Here is a 20,433-nt window from a genome sequence, read left to right on the forward strand (position 1 = left end):
CTGTGCCCCTTGTCTCCCAGCTGTATGGTCATCCCTAGACATCCTGGCCATGCCTTCCACCCCCAGTGTGGGCAGGGTCCTGAACTGGCAAGGTCTCCATGAATGGTGGCCTGATAAGGCCAAAGAAGAGAAGGGGCTGTGCCTAAAGGACCCTCTCCCACAGATCCCACAGATGAAGCTGGGATTCCACAGGCTGTGGACCCCAGTGGAACCAACGGGGCTGAGAGCTCTGGGCATGCAGTTCTTCCATATGAAGGCAGCCACCTCCCTCTCCCTCTTGGCACCTCTCAGGATGTGTTTGCTTCTGTGCTCATTTAAGGTCTTTGGAGAGTGGAGTGCCCAGATGCCCCCCTGCCCCCATCCCAGGGTTGAGGACTGGAGATGGGGTCCCAGATGGAGAGAGTCATATCCCAGCTATAATGTAGAAAGGTGAGGAAGAGGTGTTTGGGGGCTCCAGGTTGCCTGTTAATGCTGCTCTGTTTGCTTAAGACAGTGACGGTCTACAGCTTCAGGGAGACCCTGTCCAGCTAGAGGGGCATCCCTGTGCATCAAGCAGAACACAAGGGAGCTGGAGCTCAGAAGAGAGCCCCAGCCCACTGTGCAGGGTTTGGGCAGGTGTCAGGGCCCGGGGCACACATGGTCCCTGCAGGATGCTGGCAATCTGAGCAGGAAATTAGCACAGTGCTTGTGTCAAAGCCAGGCAGGGTCCCAAGGAGGGCCCAGGCCACAGTGCTATGTGCTGAGAGGGAGTGGGAAATGCCATTGTTTAGTAGATGGGGGTCAGGAATTGGAGCTACCCAAGCCTGCTGACAAGTTGGCCAAGGGGAGCAGAGGAGTGCAGAATCTCAAAGGGCTTGCTTTCTATTGGATTGTCTGATGGGAAGAGTTAGAAGCAGGAGTACAGGAAAACAGGTGAAGATATACAGCAGTCTCCCCAAAACGTGGGAAGGAAAATGGCTGGTCTCCCCATAGGCCCATCCTATACAGAAAAATCTGTTTTTACAAATTAAATTCTCCCAAAACTAATGAACCAATAAAGAAATGGGCACGTGAACTAAACAGAACTTTCTCAAAAGAAGAAATTCAAATGGCCAGAAAACACATGAAAAAATGCTTACCATCTCTAGCAATAAAGGAAATGCAAATTAAAACCACACTAGGATTCCACCTCACCCCTGTTAGAATAGCCATCATCAGCAACACCACCAACAACAGGTGTTGGCGAGGATGCGGGGAAAAAGGAACCCTCTTACACTGTTGGTGGGAATGTAGACTAGTACAACCACTCTGGAAAAAAATTTGGAGGCTACTTAAAAAGCTGGACATCGATCTACCATTTGATCCAGCAATACCACTCTTGGGGATATACCTAAAAGACTGTTACTCCAGAGGCACCTGCACATCCATGTTTATTGCGGCACTATTCACAATAGCCAAGTTATGGAAACAGCCAAGATGCCCCAGCACTGATGAATGGATTAAGAAAATGTGGTATCTATACACAATGGAATTTTATGCAGCCATGAAGAAGAACGAAATGTTATCATTTGCTGGTAAGTGGATGGAATTGGAGAACATCATTCTGAGTGAGGTTAGCCTGGCCCAAAAGACCAAAAATCGTATGTTCTCCCTCATATGTGGACATTAGATCAAGGGCAAACACAACAAGGGGATTGGACTATGAGCACATGATAAAAGCGAGAGCACACAAGGAAGGGGTGAGGATAGGTAAGACACCTAAAAAACTAGCTAGCATTTGTTGCCCTTAACGCAGAGAAACTAAAGCAGACACCTTAAAGCAACTGAGGCCAATATGAAAAGAGGAACAGGTACTAGAGAAAAGGTTAGATCAAAAAGAATTAACCTAGAAGGTAACACACATGCACAGGAAATCAATGTGAGTCAATCCCCTGTATAGCTATCCTTATCTCAACCAGCAAAAACCCTTGTTCCTTCCTATTATTGCTTATACTCTCTCTACAACAAAATTAGAAATAAGGGCAAAATAGTTTCTGCTGGGTATTGGGGGGGAGAGGGAGGGGGCGGAGTGGGTGGTAAGGGAGGGGGTGGGGGCAGGGGGGAGAAATGAACCAAGCCTTGTATGCACATATGAATAATAAAAGAAAAATAAAAAAAATCTGTTTTTACTAATACTAACAAACTGGCCAAAAGTTAGAACTACCAAACAATACCCAGACAGTGGTCAGGACAGAGAGCCCAGAATTGCCATATCTTGTAGTGTCCGCCTCTGCCTCTATATCCCAGTGACAGACAGGCTTTGACAGAGACAGGACTGCCTCCCAGAAATCTCCAGTCCCAAGCTTTGTAGAGGCCTGCAGAGGGACATAATCCTTTTCTTTGGAGTGGGGGTGGGAGGGTCAGAAATAACATCCACAGCACAGACCATCAGGGCCAACTTCTGAAGAAGGTGTCCAAATTCCAAGCCAGTGCCTGCCAGAGCTGAGGCCACAGCCCTCAGAGCAGAGTGGCACTCAGTGTAACCTCAGAAGAGGCACCAAGCCAGTGCCCACAGCCCACCCACCTCCTTCTGCCTTCCCCACTGCAGACTAAAGAAGACGGACTGGCTACATTACCTGCCTTTAACCTAACTTAGAGGCAAGCAGATCTTAGGTGAGTGGCAAAAGGAACTAAAAATTCATCTAGGCTAGAGGCTTGGCTCAAGCAGTAAAGCGCCTGCCTAGCAAGTTCAAACCCCAGTACTGCCAAGAAGAAGGAGAATTATTTGTCCATTTGGTAGCAGAGCACATAGACATTCAGGAGAGCTACTTGGGCAAATCAGGGATGCTGGCACAGTGGCCATGTCTCTTAATTCCACAGGAACACCAGAAGAAGGGAGGGCACAGGGCAGGTGAAAGCTCAGCAGGGAGAAAGATGCAGCTGAAAGGGCAGATGCCACCACAGGAATGTTTTGCCTTCAAGGATCCTAGTAACACAGACTCAACAGGCAGACGAAACAGCAGAGGGGAAACGTCAAGCGCCAAGGAATATGTTAAGGGTCACATCACACCTTTGCTGGAAGAAGTCAGAAACAGCAAGAGGCAGATTATTAAATCACTGAGGGAAGAAAAGTTTTTGTGTCATTTCAGGGAAAACAAAGCAATTGAAAAAAATGAATTGATTCATTCAACTGTTATTTTCTGAGTGTCTGCTTCATGCCACAGAGCACAGTAGGCACAAAGGGTTAAGGTCACCAAGCTCCACCCTGGGGAGTGTACCACCTAGCAGGAGGAGAGAGATAAACAGTACACAATACCAGGTGGTGTCAAGTGCTTTCAAGGCAATGTGAGGGAAAGGGGGCAGCTAAAGGGGCACTGTGTATCCAGGAAGGAGGTGGAGGAGGGCCCCATGCAGGTAGACAGAGGCCACTCTGCAGGGCCACATTTCCATGCAGGACCTTGTGGGGCAGTAGGAATTTTGGCTTTGACTTTAGAGGCTCTGGTGACCTGAGCTGATCTTTGTTCACAAGGATCCCTGAGGCTGTGTGGTGAGGAATGAGTAAGGAAGTCCAGCACAAGGCACCTGGTGCTGGAGCAGAGGATTATAAAAAGTATTCAAAGAGGCTGCAGAAAAGTCCCTGAAACAACAGAGCCTGCATGGGAGAAGTCCACAGCATGTTCCAGAAAATTGGGGCAACATAATTTACTGAGACCTGTCTTGCCTGTTACTGAACTTCAGGATTGTAGAAACACTTTTCAGAGAAAGCATGTCACAGAAAAGATTAAAAAATAAAACTGGCCTCTGTTTCTCAAACAGCATCCAAAGCTCCTGATACACAGTCCTTAGGAAAGGGTACCCCAAGGTCCTTTCCCCACCCAGGTTCTCATGCAGGTACAAAGGCCTCAGGAAAACACTTTCGGATACACAAGAACATGAGAAATGAAGTTCTTAAAAAACTTAGAACTTAAATCCAACCAATAAAGAGATAAAGAGATAAATGTGATTCATTGGTGAATTCACCGCACCGCATCAGTGCAGGGCCGGAGGTTGGGATTGAGTGTAAATAGGTAAGTAGTGTAAATAGGGTGGAATGTAAATAGGTGGAGATGGGGAAGGCCCAGTTAGGAAAGGACCTCACCACTCAGCCAGAAGTCAGGCAGGAGCAAGCTGCTGAAGGACAGGTGGCAGCCATCCTCTCTAATTTCTAAGAATAATCCTAGGAGAATCTTTTAAACTTGGGGGAAGAGGCAGTAATCTGACTAAAGCAGTTTTTTTTCTACCTTAGAATTTTTTTTTCTTGTACTGGGGTTTGAACTCAGGACCTTAACCTTGAGCCACTCCACCAGCCCTTTTTTGTATTGGGTATTTTTGATAGGGTCTCTGTGAACTATGTGTTCACACACAGGCTGGCTTTGAACCACGATCCTCCTGAGTAGCTAGGATTACAGGTGTGAGCCACTGCATTCGGCTATCTTAGATATTTTTAAATAAGAATAGTAGCTCTACACTTGCATATTTTACATATGCCCTTTCATCTCATGTGCCCTATAAATGACTGTAATACACTTCAGCGATCAAACTATGGAAGAGTTTAAAAAACAACACGTTCTTTGTTGAACTGTTTAATCGTGAGCAAGTACTGTTGCAAAGCCAATGAAGTCTTTAAGGGGCAGTGGTGGGCATTGTGTGGGGGACACTCGGCAAAGCCGCAAACTACATCTCCCAGGTGCCCCGGCAGGCCCTAGGCGCAGCGCAGGCTCAGCTCCCGGCTCAGTCGCCGCGCGAGGTCCCTTCTGCTTCAGGTGCCTGGAGTGGCCTCTGCTCCCAGTGAGAGCCGGGCAGGCCACCAGCGGAGAAGGGTGTTGGGGAACCAGAAGACCCTGCAGGCAGCTCTGTCTCGGCGAGCCTGCACCCGGAAACCATCCTGCGCGCGCCCGCGCCCGCGGACGGCTTGCACTGGGAGCGCGCAGACGCTCTGCCACTGGGGTGTGCGTCTGCAGGCACAGGCGCTGCCCTGAGCGGGGGTGAGGGGTCCCCACTCACTCACCTGCCTAGGGATGTCCCGTAAGTCCTGGGAAGGACAGAGGCTGACATGGTGGCCAAGAAGTGAAGGCAATCTAGAAGCATGGTGGTCTTGCTGAAGTGTCCACATGCAGTGGCTAGGGACATGCCCTAAGCACAATGATGCTGGGGACTTTGGCCAGGTCCCCATGCCAGGTTTCCAGGATCCTTCCCACTGGCAAGCCGCCTTCTCCAGTCTCTCCTCGACTCCGATGTCCAGAAACCCTTCCCCAAGACCTTTCTTCTCTTCCTAGGATGAGCCCCCATCTGCTGTGAACCTCTACTCACCTCAAGGTAGGTCTCCCTCTCGTGGGCTCCCTCCCTACCCAGACCTTCCTCTGTTCCTGGGTTTCCCAGGAGGGCACTATAGTCATGGGGGCTGGATCACTTGTTGTGGAGCACTGTCCTGCACACTGGGGGACCTCGAGCAACACCTGCCTGTGCCCACTGGAAGCAAGCAGCACTACATGGAAGGCACCAGGCTCCACTTCCCAACAGACCTAAGTCTAATCCTGGAGCCTGTCAGTGTGCAAGGAAACAGAATCAAGGTTACTTAACAACCTGACCATAAAACTGGAGATTATCCCTGACCATCTGTATGAGCCCAGTGCAGTCACAGGGTCCCTAACTGTAGGAGAAGCAGAAGAGGAAAGGAGGTGTGAGGATAGAGAGCCAAGGAGCTACTGCAGCAGGTATCCCTGGGAAAGGCTCCTCCTCAGGCCTCCAGAGGCAGGCAGCACTTGCCAACACCTTGGTTGTAGCTCAGTGAAACCCACTGTGGACTTAGAACTCATGAATGAATTTGTGTTACTTTAAAACTTAAACAAAACACTAGCTTGTGGCAATGTGTTATGGCAGCAATAGGAAACTAATGCACAGTCCAAATATGGCAACCACACTGTCTCCACACTGCCCTGTCCCAGCACTGGGCTCCAGCAGAGAGGCAGTTTGTCCTGCTGAGTAGGCAGGTGAACTGGGGCCAGTTCTGGGCCTCAGCCCTAACACCCCAAGGCTTTGCCTTGTGCTGCTGTGATGGGGAAGGTTCCTGCAGGAAGCCCTGTGGAGAGACCAGGGCTGGCCATCCCATCATCCCACCTTCTGACTGCAGCCTCAAGAGACACTCAGTCAAGACCAGGAGAATTGACCAGATGAGCACAATCAACCCCCAGCCAAGAGTGAAAATAATCAAGTCCTTTAAAGCCATCTAGATCGACTACCACAAGGTACGTCACTTCTATGGTGACCATGGTCTTTACCTCCCATTGCACTGTGCATCTTCCTGCCCAGGATGGGGCTTGGCCCAGAGCACCCAACCCACCATCAGGGTGACTGCCTCCTACCCTGGGTATCCTGACAAATGCAGAGGACCCCTAGAGTGGACAAAAATTACATTCAGGGGACTTCTGAGAGAACTAGAAGGGGTGCCCCATTGGGTGATCTAGGCAGACTTCCTGGAGGAAAGACTTTCACTAACTCTTGTTAGTGAGAAGGAAGGCAGAGCAGAGAGTCAAGTCAGGGTAGGACCAGTCTCCAGCATGACCATGTCTGCATCTCAACAGACCTGCCTCTCTTTTGGGAGGCAAAGGTAGTCACAGTTTCAGGTCTAGAGTCTGGTGGCCACTTCTCCAGACAGCAACTCAGCTACCCCAGACCTTCTGTGTACAGTCACAGTGCTTCTCAGCCCTTGCTCACTTCCAAGTTCACTGTCCTGGAGAGGTACCCCCTGCTCCAGGAAGCCTCTCTCTAGCACCTGGCTGGATCTCTTGGCTCCAGCTGCCCCCACCATAGCCACAAGCAAGACCCCAAGACTCAGGGCTCCCCAGGCAGTTCATGATGTGGAACACCCCGCACTGGGGAGGACCTCTGGCCAGGGTAGGGCTTACTATGCCTCCTTCAGGCAAGTGCCCTACCTATCAGCCCAGGCCCCGTGTGGGGCCAGCAAAGGAGCAAGGTCATGAACCAGAGACTGTGTGGGAGTCCTGCCCTCCCAGGCACCCAGAGGTGCTTGTCACCAGGATGTCCAAGCATGGTGTGGGTGGGCAGTTCAGATGGCCCCAGGGCTTTCTCCTGGGAGTGCAGAGCAAAGCCAACCCTTCCTTCCAGCTCTGCCCCCTTTCTTCCAGAGGCCTCCTCAGGTTGTGTGGATCAGGGAAACCCTCTCTAGACAGCTCCCACACCCACTCAGTACCATCTCAGAAAGCCCTGAGATGGGCCAGGTCTGTTTTCTCTTCTCTGGGTGGATCGTGACCCCCGGACAGGGCACAAAGAGGGCATGAAGGGGACCCCCGCCACAAAATACCCAAGGAAAGGAGCTGGACCACAGACACTGGGCTGAGCCAGGCTCTTAGGAAGGGGGTGACCTCGAGGTCTGGGTCTCAAAGGTCGAGTTCTGCCATAAGGGCGCGCCCCGGGCCAGGAAGCGGTGGAAGGTGGTGGAACTCGTGGAAGTCGCGGCGGATCTCGGAAGGTGGGGGAGGAGCACGTCCTTGTCCACGTCCTCAGACACCAGCTCAGCCACGATTTGCGTGATGTCCTGCGGGCGACGGCGGCGTCAGGGGCCACGCAGGGAGGGGGCGGGACAAGGGCGGAGCTCAGGACGGGACGGGACGGCCTGGGGAGGAGGGACGTGCGTAGCCCTGGCCCCCTGCGCACCCTGCTCTGGGAAGGGGTCCCATCTGCGTCCTGCCTTTCCCGGGCGCCCAGCATGGCTAGCCGCCGGCGCTCATCGATGCTGAAGCTCCAGTGCCGGCCTGAGCGCCTGCGCTCCGGCGGCTCGCACACCTGCAGGGACAGATCAGGGTCGCCACCCCTTCCCTGGCCCTCTGCACCCCACGTGGCGACTCGCCCGGCCCCAGTGCTAGCCCCCAGCCCGCAGACCGCGCCTTCGCACCGTAGCCCCTTCTGCTCCAGTGCTGGCCTTAAGAGTTGGTACTCCAAGATCAGCCCCACGCAAGACTCCTCCACAAGTCCTCTCCAAAATGATCTTAAAGGTTGGGTTCATCCCCAACACCGACAGAAATAAAATGGCCATAGAGAGATTTAGAGGGGAAAATAACATTCATGATTCCATAGGAACAAAAGAATAGGTGCCAGTAGGAGGACCGTCAGCGAGAGGCAAGCAGAAGACTGGAAGATGGCGGCCAGAAAGAAGGCCAGTGGGGAGCTTGTAGGGGAAGGTCATAAGAAGTGGCTGCAAGATGCCCCTGCCTAGGTGGAATTTTCAGGTGGGCTGTCTGTGAAAGTCCCTCCAGACTCTGCATAGCTTTGGGGGAGGGGGGCATCCAGCTTCCTTCTGGAAGGAGAGAGGGGTGCCATGCTAAAAATAGGGGATGGTCTGGGGGAGTGACTCTAGTAGTAAAGTGCCTGCCTAACAAGCATGAGACCCTGAGTTCAAATCCCAGTACTGCCAAAATAAATAAATAAAAACAGGGTATGAGACAAACTCCAAATGAAGTTCCCCCTTTTAAAAAAAAAAAATCATCGAATTACCATATGACCCAGCAATTCCACTTCTGGGTACATACCCAAAAGAACTGACAGCAGGATCTTGGAAAGTTGTGTGCGCACCCATGTTCATAGCAGCATTAGCAGGTCAAAGCACAGAAGCAGACCAACTGCACAAAGGAAGGATAAGCGACATGTGGTCCACCCATACAATAGAACATTACTCAGTCTTACAGAAGGAAATTCAGACACATGCTGCAACATGGGTGAACCCTAAGACACTGCTCTCAGTTGAATAAGAAGTCACTAAAAGTTACACTATAGTAACTTTGTTGCGCAAAGTCCATAGAATCCAACTCATTGGAACAGTGGTTACAGGGGCTGCAGTGGGGGACGGATTTCAGGTTTGCATGGAAGTCTGTTTCACAACATTGTCAATAGACTCAGCACTACCAAACTGCACTTAAAAATGGTCAGAGGGCTGGAGGCATGGCTCAAGTGGTAGAGCATCTGCCTAGCAAGCTTGTGAAGTCCTGAGTTCAAACCCCACTACCACACACACACACACACACACACAAAGTCAGGAAGCTGGGTTCTAAGTCACGAGAGGGTTGGGAGTTAATGAGACTCTATCTCAAAGAACAAGTCAGGCGTGGTAGTTCGCAGTAAGCCTGTAATCTCCTCTACTTGGGAAGTTAGGGGCTGGGGGTATAGCTCAGTGGTGGAGCATGTGCTTAGCATGAACAAGACTCTAGGTTCAAGGTACCCTACAGCTGATAAATGGATCAAGATATTGTGGTATATATACACAATGGAGTATTACTCAGTCATAAGGAATAATGACATGTGGTTTGAAGGTACATGGATACAATTGGAGGACATCCTGTTAAGTGAAGTAAGCCAGGACCAGAAACATAAAAGCCACATGTGTTCTCTCAAACATGGAAGATCGATCCAAAGATAAACATATACACAAAAACAAGCATAATCATATACAAACTGAGTTGTAAAACATGTTTGTTACAGTGGAACTACTCTATGGAACTCGGGGAAAGAGGGAAAGGAAAAGAAAATGACAGAGCATCAGTAATATTGCATAACATAATACGTGAAAGTAGAGGATATAAGGATGTGTATTGAAAGCTGTTGAAAGGGGAGGGTGGGAGATAAAGGGGTAAGGTAGAGTAATAAAAGGGGCTGAATGGACCAAAGTAAAGTATACTTACAGTGGGCATACATTGAGAAACTCCTTTGAACATCAACTTAAATATTAATAACAAAAACCAGGACTATAAAATAGGTGCATTGTGTGTGGGGGGGAGGGTAGTAGTGGGAGGGGGTCGGTGATGGTATATGGCAGATGGACTTCATATACCTATATGAAACAGAACTAAGAAACCTCTTGTAATTGCTTTAAGTGGGGTGGGGAGGGAGTTGAGGGGGAGACAATGGGGGCAATGTAAATAATGTCCATAAGTCTAATCAGAATTGTCACTATGAATCCCTCCCCTGTATAATGAATATATTGTAATAAAAAATCATTTAAAAAAGAGGATCCTGTGTTCAAACCACAGCACTGTCCCCACAAACTGGTTAAGATTGAAAAAAAAAAAGAAAAAGAAATTTTGACACAGAGAACTTTGGGAAGGCAGGTGATGTGAAGGTAGATGACCAAGAAGAGCTCCTGGAGCAGTGGTTCCCTCACAGCCCTCAAAAAGAACCCTGCTGCAGGCTGAACATCTGTGTCCTACCCCCCCCCACAGATTCATATGCTGCATTCTCCCTTCCAACAGATGGTATCAATCACTTTGGGAAGTGATTGGATGACAAAGGGTACAGCCCTCATGAATGGGATTAGTGCCTTTAGCAAAAGGAACCAGGAAGCAGGCCCTTCCCAGACACCGTGTCTGGCAGGACCTGGATCTTGGACTTCCAGCCTCCAGAACTGTGAGAAATAGTTTGTTAATATGCTACCCAGTATGTGGCATTTGTTATAGAAGCCCAACTGATGAAGACAGACCAATCCTGACACCTTGCCTTTAGACCTCTTACCTCCAGAACTATGAGAAAATAAACTTCTGTTGTTTGAACTAGGAAAACAAAAGTAAGTGAACTCCCCAAGTCCCCAGCCCTTTCTCCTGTTCTGAAGTCTGGCTTATTCTACCTCCCCTTTCGAAGCACAGGGAAAATAGTCAGCCCAAGTGTAAAGGCCTGTAGCCACTGAGAGAGTCGGGGTACCTCCAAGAGAGTGACCAGAAACCCACTTATCAGGCCACAGTGAAGCCAGCTGTGCTTGTGAAGCCCTGTCTGAGCACACAAGTTTGCAGGGCCATCAGCTTCTGTGTAAGCCCCAACATGAAAAACAACCCTAAACAGCTAGCCAGGGCTGGGAGAAACTCAGCAGAACCTAGGTCTCCGCTCTCACCATTGTCCTTGCACTTGACATACCCATGAAATGAGCAGGAGGTGTAGACGAGAGCCACTCAAGGGCAAAAATGGGTTCTCAGAGATGGAACATGCGGCTTTGCAGAGCAAAAACCTCGGGGGAGGCTGGCTGATGCTGTTCCCATTCCCAGTCCCCTAACGTGACATCCCTGTGGCTCCTGCTACAGTATCTCATCCTGCCTCACTGCTGTTGCTACCAGAGGGGCACGTGCCACGCACATGGTTGTGTGGAAGAAGCTGGCCTCTGTGTTTTGGCCGGCATCCTGAGAACAGCAGATCCTGGGAGGACCTCTGAGAATGAAGGGGCATGCAGAGGATATATAAACCTCCCCACCTCAGACCCAGAAGTGGAAAACAAAACAAGTTCATTGTGTATCATTGGAATTTTGGAGTTGCTTGTTACTGAGCATCATTGTAGCAAATGCTGATTAATACAGAAGACTAAACTTAAAGAACCACAAGTGAAGACACAGAAAACAGACAGTAAAACATGAGAATTACTCCTGTTGAGAGGCAGAGACAACAAACACTCATGTAAACATGCACATACCTGTGCACACACACCATATTCCCAGAGATGACAGAAGTCTTCAGATTGAGTAGGGAGCACATTATGGTGATGAGGCCTCAGCAGAGCACATTATGGTGACATTTCAGAGCACTGGCAAGAGGAGGAATGTCTAAAAACAGTGCCCAAGGCCTGGAGCTGCAGCTTGATGGCAGCATGCTTGCTGCAATGCTCAGGGCCCTGGGTTTGGTCCCAATACCTAGTGCACACACGTGTGTGTGCACACAAACCAAGTCACCTACAAAGAATCAGAAGCTCTCATGGCCTAGGGTGTTACCCAGCAGTAATGGAAGCTAGAAGGTGATGGATAAAGCAGTGCTTTAACAGTCCTGTGAGAAAATTCTCTCCCACCAAGAATTCCTACCCAATCAGAGCACTGCTCAAGTTGGGAATAGATTCTTTAAAAGCTCAAAAACTTTAACATCCCCTGAACCCTTTTGGAAGAAGCTGGTAGATGGAGTGCTCTGGGAGTAAACAGAGAAACAGAAAACCAAAGTCTCCTGGGACAGGCAGGGAGAGGCCTGCACATGGCCCTGTGGGCAGCAGGCCAGCTGTAGCAGGAAGGCTGGGGTTCGAGGAGGGCCATTGCCAAGAAGAAAACGGACTCCCAGAATGACCCCATGTGCTTGTCTGTCTGTGACAGGAGTCACAGATGCACTGGAAGCTTTGGGAAAGGATTAATAATTAACTCACAGAAGGTGAAAAAGAGGAAGTGTAGGGGAGAAAGAAGAGGAGAAACAATTCTCTTTTTCTAAGGCGAAAGAAAAAGCTGCACAAGAAAAGAACCTCATGCCATGTCTATGCTTCAGTTGTGACGCTACGGTCACTAAGAAGCCACCATCGAGAATGGATCTAAGAAGTATAGCACTACAGGAGAATGAGGAGAGGGAAGTGTGTGTGGTGATGGGTACCAAGTCCTTCATTTCTGTGGCAGCGAACCAACAGTATCTAAAACCAAGGAATAAGAGGGAACAGCATTAAGAGTGAGCTCAGCCTTTAACTGAACGTCTTTAGGAGCACCTGCGAGAGCCAGCTTCAGGACTGCTGCTCCACGAATGTACACAACTGTTTTAATAAAGCATTTAAAAAATGAAGATGTAAGTAGCTAATAAGAGGCTCTTTAACCTATAGAAAATCCAAGTTCTTATCAAATAAATGGAACATTCACACAAGTTTGCCACAATCTCAGTCACAGACAGACAACAGATCTCCAAATACACGCTGACTACAGAGTGGTACAGTTAGAAATTACTAACCAGAGGCCCTCTGCCACAAACAGACCTCCCACACAATAGATTCCCTAAGGCACAATTCTGTGAATTCAGAGAGATACAATTAGAAATTACTAACCAAGGATAAAACCTGGGACTGCTGAGTGAAAAAATCAGGACTGAAACACGAATTTATTTAGAAATGAACAGTGAGCGCAGCACACACCAAAACCCAAAGCCATCCTCTGAAGACAATCTATAGCTTTAAATGTATCATTAGCAAAAAGCTCCCAACAGTCACCAGGAAAGTCATTTGAGAAGCTAGGGGAAAAAAAAAGAAAGAAATTCACTGAAAGTTCAAAGATGGACTTAAGAAAGATCAGTGAATAAATTAAAAGAAAAAAATAGTGGGCAGTAATCACAAATGGGCTCTGAAAAACCAACAAAGCAGAATTACTCTTTTCCCTATATGCTCACCAGTTCCATATATATCAGATATATATATATATATATATATATTTTTTTCTGTACTGGGGCTTGAACTCAGGGCCTTCAACTTGAGTCACTCCACCAGCCCTATTTTTGTGAAAGGTTTTTCGAGATAGGGTCTCTTGAACTATTCACTCAGGCTGGCTTCAGACTGCCATCCTCCTGATCTCTGCCTCCTGAGTAGCTAGGATTACAGGTGTGAAACACTGGCACATACATCTATCTTTTTTAGTTTTGCAAACTTACTCATGTTTAACATCCATTTCTTCTTTGGGAACTGCAAGTCCATAGACTACCCAGTTTTCAGTTTTTGTTTGTTTTGTGGTCCTAGGGATCAAACACCAGGCCTGTGCATGCTTGGAAAATACTGCAGGACCAAGCTACATACCTACCCTCCATTTAGCCTTTTCTTTTTTTTTAATTGTGGTACTGGGGCTTGAACTCAGGGCCTACACCTTGAACCACTCTGCCAGCCCTTTTCTGTGATGGTTTTTATCGTGACGAGTTTTTTCAAGATCGGGTCTCTTGAACAATTTGCTTTGAACAGCAATCCTGATTGCAAACCTCCCAGGTAGCTAGGATTATAGGTGTGAGCCACTGGCACCCAGTTCAGCTTTTATAATAGTTCTCTCATTTCTGTCTTGTGTTGTTTTGTGACAGGGTCTTGCCATGTAGCCCAGGTTGACCTTTAACTAGATGCTCCTGTCTCAGCCTCCCAAGTGCTAGGATTGGCAGGGGGGTGTGTGGGGAGACACCTGGCTTTTTAATTGCTTTTAAGCATCTCTTCATAGATTCTGGTTGGTAAATACTTCAGCATTAAAAATATTGTAAGTATTTTCTTCCAGACTGTGGCTTAATGTTTTTGTGTCTTTGTGCCATGCTTTAAAAACCCGGCAGGCTTTTCTGTCAGGGATTTAATGTTTGGCCTAAGAAAGGCCTCTCTCATTTGGAATTCTGAATACTGCTTTTGTATTCTCCCAGAGCTTCTTGTGATTTGGGTTTGATGCTATGAGTGTGTGTATGTTATGAGAGGTGGGGGCTGTACTTTACTGTCACCCCAATACCATTTATTGAAGAGTCTGTTTTGCACTGCTTTGAGATTCCATACTAAGCACAAAGTAATCCCCAGATTTATACGAGGGTGGATTTCTGGACCATTTATCCTGGATTGTGGGTGTGTTCACCACCTTCTGTCCCAATACCATACAGTTTTAATTGCTAGAGTAATTAGAAATAGGCAAGACCTTACTTTTGTTTTTCAAAACTGTTGCATGGTTTCTTCTCAAAGTAAAATTTTAAACATTTTTATTTCTCAAATTATATCTTAATATATTAATAACATTAACATATTTACTTTTGCATGTCTCTGAACTCTGAGCAAACAGAGCCTCACAGCATGGATAATTTTGTTAATTGTTTCTTTCACTAAAGAATATGTCTATTAGTGTGGTGTGGTGGTACAGGTACACAGCTATAATCCCAGCTGCTCGGGAGGCAGAGGAAAAAGGAATGCAGCACAAGGCCAGCCCAGGCAAAGTCTGCATAAGACCCTATCTGAAAAATAAACTGAAGAGCAAGAGGACTGGGGCGTGGCTCAAGTGGCAGAGGGAGGCCGACTTCAATTGCCTGTGTGTCGCACGCTCACAGCTCACAGACATGTGGGATGTGGGAGGTCCACACACGATCGAATCCCCAAATCCAGAGTGAGTTTGCCGAGTCTGGTGCCAAAATACGATGTGAACTGATGTGAGGCTGTTTATAGACTATCTTCCTGGCCCTGAGTTGTTTTATTTCCACATTTCTCTTCACACACATTCTCACCCACGTTGCTGGAACATTTAGTCCATTTTCATTTGCTGAATTAGAAGATACAACAGTAATTATATCTGCTACCCTGTCTTGTGCTTTCGGTTTGTCTTGCTTGTTTTGTGCTTCTTTGTCACATCTTGCTTTCTTCTGGATCTACTCTGTTGTTTTTATCCCATCCTCCCTTCCCATTGATGGTACACAGTTCTTTCTGTTCTTTGGTGGAGTCACGTTGTGCATGTAAGCTCATCAAAGTCTACCACTGACAAATATCTCCATCCTGTTCTCAAATGACACAGGGACTGTAGAGCACTTCAGCTCCACTCACAGGCACCAGCCTGATGTACGTGTGGCAGGTGGGTATAGTAATTCCTTCCTGAGTTTCTGTGGGTAATGTCCAGTGACTGCCATACCGATCAGTGTTAGTTTACACTTACACACCTGCTTCCTCTTTTTCACCCTCATTCCTATCTATTTCATGCCTATTGAGACCACTTTTCTGCTCTTTGAGGTCTGTTTTCAGAATTGAGGTGAGGCCAGGTGTGGTGGCTCACACCTGTAATCCTAGCTAGTCAGGAGGTGGAGATCAGGAGGCTCTCAGTTTGACACCAGCCCACAAACAGTTGATGAGACCCCCATCTCAAAACCAATAGAAGTTGGGTGTAGTGGCACATACCTGTAATCCCAGTTAGGATGGGAAGCATAAATAGAAGGATCACGGTCCAGGCCACCCAGAGCATGAAATCCAGACCCAATTTGAGAAATTACTAAAAGCCAAAAAGGGATAGAGGTGTGCCTCACATGGTAGAGCACTTGTCTAGCAAGGCTCTGAGTTCAACCTCCAGTAAAGCCAAGAAAAAAAAAATTGAGATGAGAATCTGTGAGGGGGCAAATTCTTTTTGCTTTTCATTTTATGTACTTTTTTGCTGGGCATAAAGTTAAATGATGACTGTTATGCTTGGTGTGGTGGTGCACACCTGTATTCTCAGTACTGGGGAGGTAGACGCAGGAGGATCTTGAGTTCAAGCCCACCCTGGGCTTCATGGTGAAAGCCTGACTCAAAAGAAAGTCGACAGTTATTTTCTCTCTGCACACACAAGCCATGCTTCTCTGTGAAAGCTTCCCTGGCTGTGGATAAGTCACATGCCAGTCTCTCTGTTGAGTCTCCAGGATCTCTGCCTTTCCTATCTGGTGGCTTCTGAGAGCTTTGACTCTGGTGTTGCTCAGTTTCACTGTGATGGCTTTAGGTATGCAATCCTTTTGTTCATCCTGCTTGACCTTCATTGAACACTCGACACCATATCTAAACTACTGCCTGTGATGGCTGGCCTCCAGGATGCACCCAGTGATTCTTCTCTCCTAGTGAAGCCTGTGTCACCCATCACCCCCAAAGTAGAGATGGCAAACATAACCCAAAGAATATTGTGGAGATGATGGAGTGTGACTTGCAGGCTTCCACTCTGCCCCCTCTTCATCCACTCATCTGGGGGAAGACAGCCAGCATGCTACAAGGCTACATCAGCCTCTCTGTGGAGAGATCCACGTGATGAGGATCCACCTGCCTTGCCTGCTGTGGGAGGTAGGGAGCCTCCTCAGGGTTTCATAGGACTGTACCTCTGCCTGACATCTTGACCATGACTCCCTGAGAGACCAAACCAAAGCCTCCCAGCTCAGCAGCTCTCAGATGCCTGGCCTACAGAAATTGAGAAGGAAATGCTTATTGTCATTTTAAGCTGTTAAGTTTTTGGGGTAATGTTTTGCAGCAACACATAGCTAATATGGTGCCAGAAACTATTTGGATTTAGAGTCAAAATTTCAAGATTCATGGAAAACTTGTTTTCTAAAAAAAAAAAAAAGGGGATTACACTGATTATATTTGTCCAGCTAGTAACATGCTACATGTTTCCATGAGGTATCCTATGTTACTCAGTGCCATTTAGTGTTCCTCATATGTGGTAGTGGAGAAAACAGATTTAGTTCTAAGGACTTCTTAGTTTCTGTTATAAAGTGAACAGGATCCTTCCCATTGCATTTTTTGGTTGGTTACTTTTAATGTATTGAAACTAGGAAGTTTAAAATGGTGGTCATATAACCAATCTTCCTCTTTCACTTGTGCTCATATTTTTTAATTAGCTTGTGTGGATTTCCAGATAGACAATATATTGCTTCAAATTGTGCCTACTTCACCTTTTCTATCCAGATATTGATGCCACTTTTTCCCTTGACAATGGAAATTAAAGCTTTACGATATGCATTCCTGTCTGCTGAGTTGAAGTTAGCCAAGCTATTCTTATTTTTCTTGTGAATTTTGGTCAGTTTGTGGGTTTAACGTAGGAGACAATCTGCACCAAATTAGGGAATGTGCCTCTGGAGAACCCCTTTATGAGAATATTGCTCCCCATCATTCAGGTCTCTGAATTCTTTGAGGGTGTTGTAACATTCCCCTCAGATAGGTTTTGGATATTTCCTAAGTTTATTACTATCATCCCATGTAGGTTGGTCTTTTTCACTTGTTAACGTTCTCCAGCTTGTTGCTCTATCAATAAAGGCTACTAACTTTAGGGCCGTTATCTGAACACTCTTACTGTGTGTGGAATCCAGTGGATTCTTCTGGACTGACCAGGAAAGTCACAGGGTCTCCAAGTGAGACCAGCTTCACGTCTGCTGCTCCATGGCTGCACTCATGGTTTGAGAGGAGGATGAGGCAAGTGGCAGGCAGCAGGCAGCAGGCTCGTGGGCAGAGGGAGATGTCCTGTTTTTGTTGGTTCCCTTCCCAGCGTGGCCCAACCTGTAGCCACCCCCAGGTCTCCTATCTTCTGATCCTCCTGTTCACTGATTCTCCTGTCCAGTTTTGTCTCTGCTCCCATCTTACTCTGAGGTCATGTTGGCTGGAGCTCCACCTGTTGCTCCAGACTGCATGCCTGAGGACCCTCTTGCTGGGGTAGGTTTCCTTAAACTCTGGCCTCAGCCCAAGGTCACTGCCTTCTGTGAGCAATGTCTGGCACCGTGTGTGGCACTGTAGGCCCATGGCAAGCAAAACAGAGAAGGCACCTCTGGAGGCTCAGGTTGAAAAGGGAGGGACAAAGGTTTATGTTAGCCAGGCCATTGGCTCCATAGGAGCACAGGAGATGATGCTTGAAATGGCAACAGCTGTGGGAAGATCTGGAGGAAGAGCATTCCACACCAAGGGAAACAAGACAGTCAGAGAGGGCAGCCTGGGTACCCTCAGGGCCACAGCCAGTAGCAGAGCTGTAAAACAGTGGAGGGAAGAAGTGAAAGAACTTTGCACAGAAGACAATCCCAAAGGGGGCCTGTGTGTGGCAGACACTGAAGAGACTCTGTCCCCAACCCGGGAGCTGGTATGAATCCAGTGTGTCCTTCTGGCCTTATCTTTCAGCCACAGGGCCCTGTGGTTCTTCCCTACCACCTGTCCAGGATGGAAGTCATGTATCCATTCCTCTTTCTGAACAACCTCACCCCTAACAGGTGACACTTATGCATGCTTATTGTCAAGACTGCCCATCCTGAGATGTTGGCCTTATGAAAGCCAAAGGCTAGTTGATCTCTGCAAGTGCCAAGAGTACTTGGCACTCTTGTAGGGGCCTTGAAGGCATGAGCCCTGGAGAACACAAAGTAGTCACACAGGAGACCTCTTTTTCTTATACTTTTTAAGACAGGGTCTCGCTATGTAGCCCAGGTTGTCTTGGAACTCACGATCCTCCTGCCACAGCCTCCCCAGTGCTGAGATTGCAGAAGTGCACCACTACGCCCAGCTCAGGAGTCTGTTTTCTTTTCCCACCACCTTTGACTTCAGTGAACACTCATGCAGACATTCACATGCATAAGTGCATTGCTCGATGGGCTCCCCATACTGACTTGGCTACATGACCAGCACCCAGACCAAGAAAGAGTGACACCAGCAACAGAAAGCCCCTTGTGCACCAGTCTTACCATAGACTCCAAGTGGCCTGGTTTTTGAATGTTCACTCAGTGGAACCACGCAGGTGGCATGGCTTTCTCTGCTCATGGAGTACCACCAGCTCTGCATGGCTGTGCCTGTTCCTCTCACTGCTGCATTGACCCAAGCACACTGCTGCTCTCCAGTGGCAACTAGACAGGGGATTTGCTCCAATCTGGGGTTGTCTACCTGGTTAGGAGGGCACTGTTCCTGCTGTAGAGACCTCATTCTCCCTCTTGGTCAGAGTGGGGGGCACTATCTGGGGCACTGAAGAAGGCTAAAGCAAGTGTGTCCTGTGCCCTCTTCCTGGCCTCAGGTGACCTCTCCCTGGTGACTTGCAGAGGGAGGCAAAAGGGGTGCAGGTCTACCTAGCCAGGACAGCGGGTGTGTTAAGAGAACCCCCAACTATGTATTTCTCCTCAGTCACCTGGTGGCTCTAGAAACCCCCCTTTCCTGCATCCCCCCCAACCAGCCCACCCAAGGCTTTGGTTTCCAGATGGGGCCTCTTCCTGCTCACCCAGTCCTGTGTCTGCTGTTCCTCCTGAGGGCTGTTTCGGGTGTCTGGCTGGCCCCAGGCTGCGGACGGGCTGCTTGGGGGAGACGGCTGCCTGTGCTCTTGGACGAGCTGAGATTGGGGCGGCCTTCTCAGGGGACTCAGCTGCCTGCTGTCCATCTCTACCCCCAACAGGCAGAGGGTCTGCACCTCTGGAGCTCTGGGGGAAGGAGCAGGATTGGGTGGGGGCCACAGATCTCAGGACTTCTCAGGCAGATGTCAGCCTCTGATAGGGCCACTTTCCAGGCGCTGACCAGACCCTTGCCCAACGGCTGGCCCCTCTGGGTGCCATGCTCCCCCAGCCCTGCGGCCACTGCCGTCATCAGCACCCCTAGCACGCCGCCTTTCTCTGCCCGCCAGTGCCCTCACCGCCTCGCCGCCTGGTCAGCCTTCTGCAGCCTCCCCCGGTTCCCAGCCTGGCCAGCCTGCGGACAACGCGCGCTGCGGAGCACCTGCCCTCCGCCCCTCCTGTGACCTCACCTCTACGCCTACGCCACACCCAAAGCCCAGGTCCCACCCTCTCTGGCACTGCGGAGCAGGGGCCAGCTGAGGGGCAGGGTGGGTGGTGGCAGGAGGACTCGAGGTGGGAAGGGAATCCAGAGGATCAGGGAGGGCACAGTGAAGTCCAGGTGTGAGAGGGCTGGGCTCAGCGGGGTGAAAGGGAGGGGTCGGGCTCGATGGAGGGAGCGGGACGGGACGAGAGGGGCGGTGTCAGTGAGGTCTACTCAGTGGGGGCAAGTCGAGCTCAACTGGTCGGGGGCCGGAGCGGACACCCCGAGGTCCGAAGCCTTGCTCCATAACTTCCGTTCCGCGGGTCCCGCTCGCTGCTTCCGCTTCCGCTCGACAGCGCATGCGCCCCGCCCTACTCCCTCCCCGGACCGGTACTCGCGCCTAGGTTTTTCGCAGCACCCCAACACAGCAAGAGGAACCACAGCAGCGG

General features: G+C 49.0%; 1 protein-coding gene and 1 long non-coding RNA gene across 2 annotated transcripts; one reads left to right on the forward strand and one right to left on the reverse strand.

Annotated features, from left to right (window-relative positions):
* Positions 1-4,745: 4,745 nt before the first annotated feature.
* LOC109683560 (uncharacterized) lies at positions 4,746-8,532 on the forward strand. Its single transcript, XR_012445986.1, has 3 exons — positions 4,746-5,313; positions 6,128-6,242; positions 7,401-8,532. It is a non-coding gene; the product is annotated as an uncharacterized lncRNA (long non-coding RNA).
* On the reverse strand, positions 7,364-20,305 carry Tex22 (testis expressed 22). The gene is made up of 3 exons (XM_020159493.2): positions 19,458-20,305; positions 7,672-7,800; positions 7,364-7,552 (listed from the first exon to the last, which is right to left on the reverse strand). The coding sequence occupies exons 1-3, from the start codon at positions 19,611-19,613 to the stop codon at positions 7,364-7,366; spliced, it is 474 nt and encodes a 157-aa protein (XP_020015082.1). The 5' UTR covers positions 19,614-20,305.
* Positions 20,306-20,433: the final 128 nt, after the last annotated feature.

The sequence above is a fragment of the Castor canadensis genome, chromosome 3 (assembly GCF_047511655.1).
Source record: "Castor canadensis chromosome 3, mCasCan1.hap1v2, whole genome shotgun sequence".
In the NCBI taxonomy this organism is placed as follows: domain Eukaryota; kingdom Metazoa; phylum Chordata; class Mammalia; order Rodentia; family Castoridae; genus Castor; species Castor canadensis.

What these genes read in the sequence shown, in the direction of transcription:
- Tex22 (XM_020159493.2), bottom strand. Translation starts at nt 19,613, where the DNA reads ATGGACAGCAGGCAGCTGAGTCCCCTGAGAAGGCCGCCCCAATCTCAG. An exon ending in AACAGCAGACACAGGACTGG is followed by an intron (nt 7,801 to 19,457) that starts GTGAGCAGGAAG and finishes CTGTCCCTGCAG; the next exon opens with GTGTGCGAGCCGCCGGAGCG. An exon ending in GGACCCCTTCCCAGAGCAGG is followed by an intron (nt 7,553 to 7,671) that starts GTGCGCAGGGGG and finishes CGTCGCCCGCAG; the next exon opens with GACATCACGCAAATCGTGGC.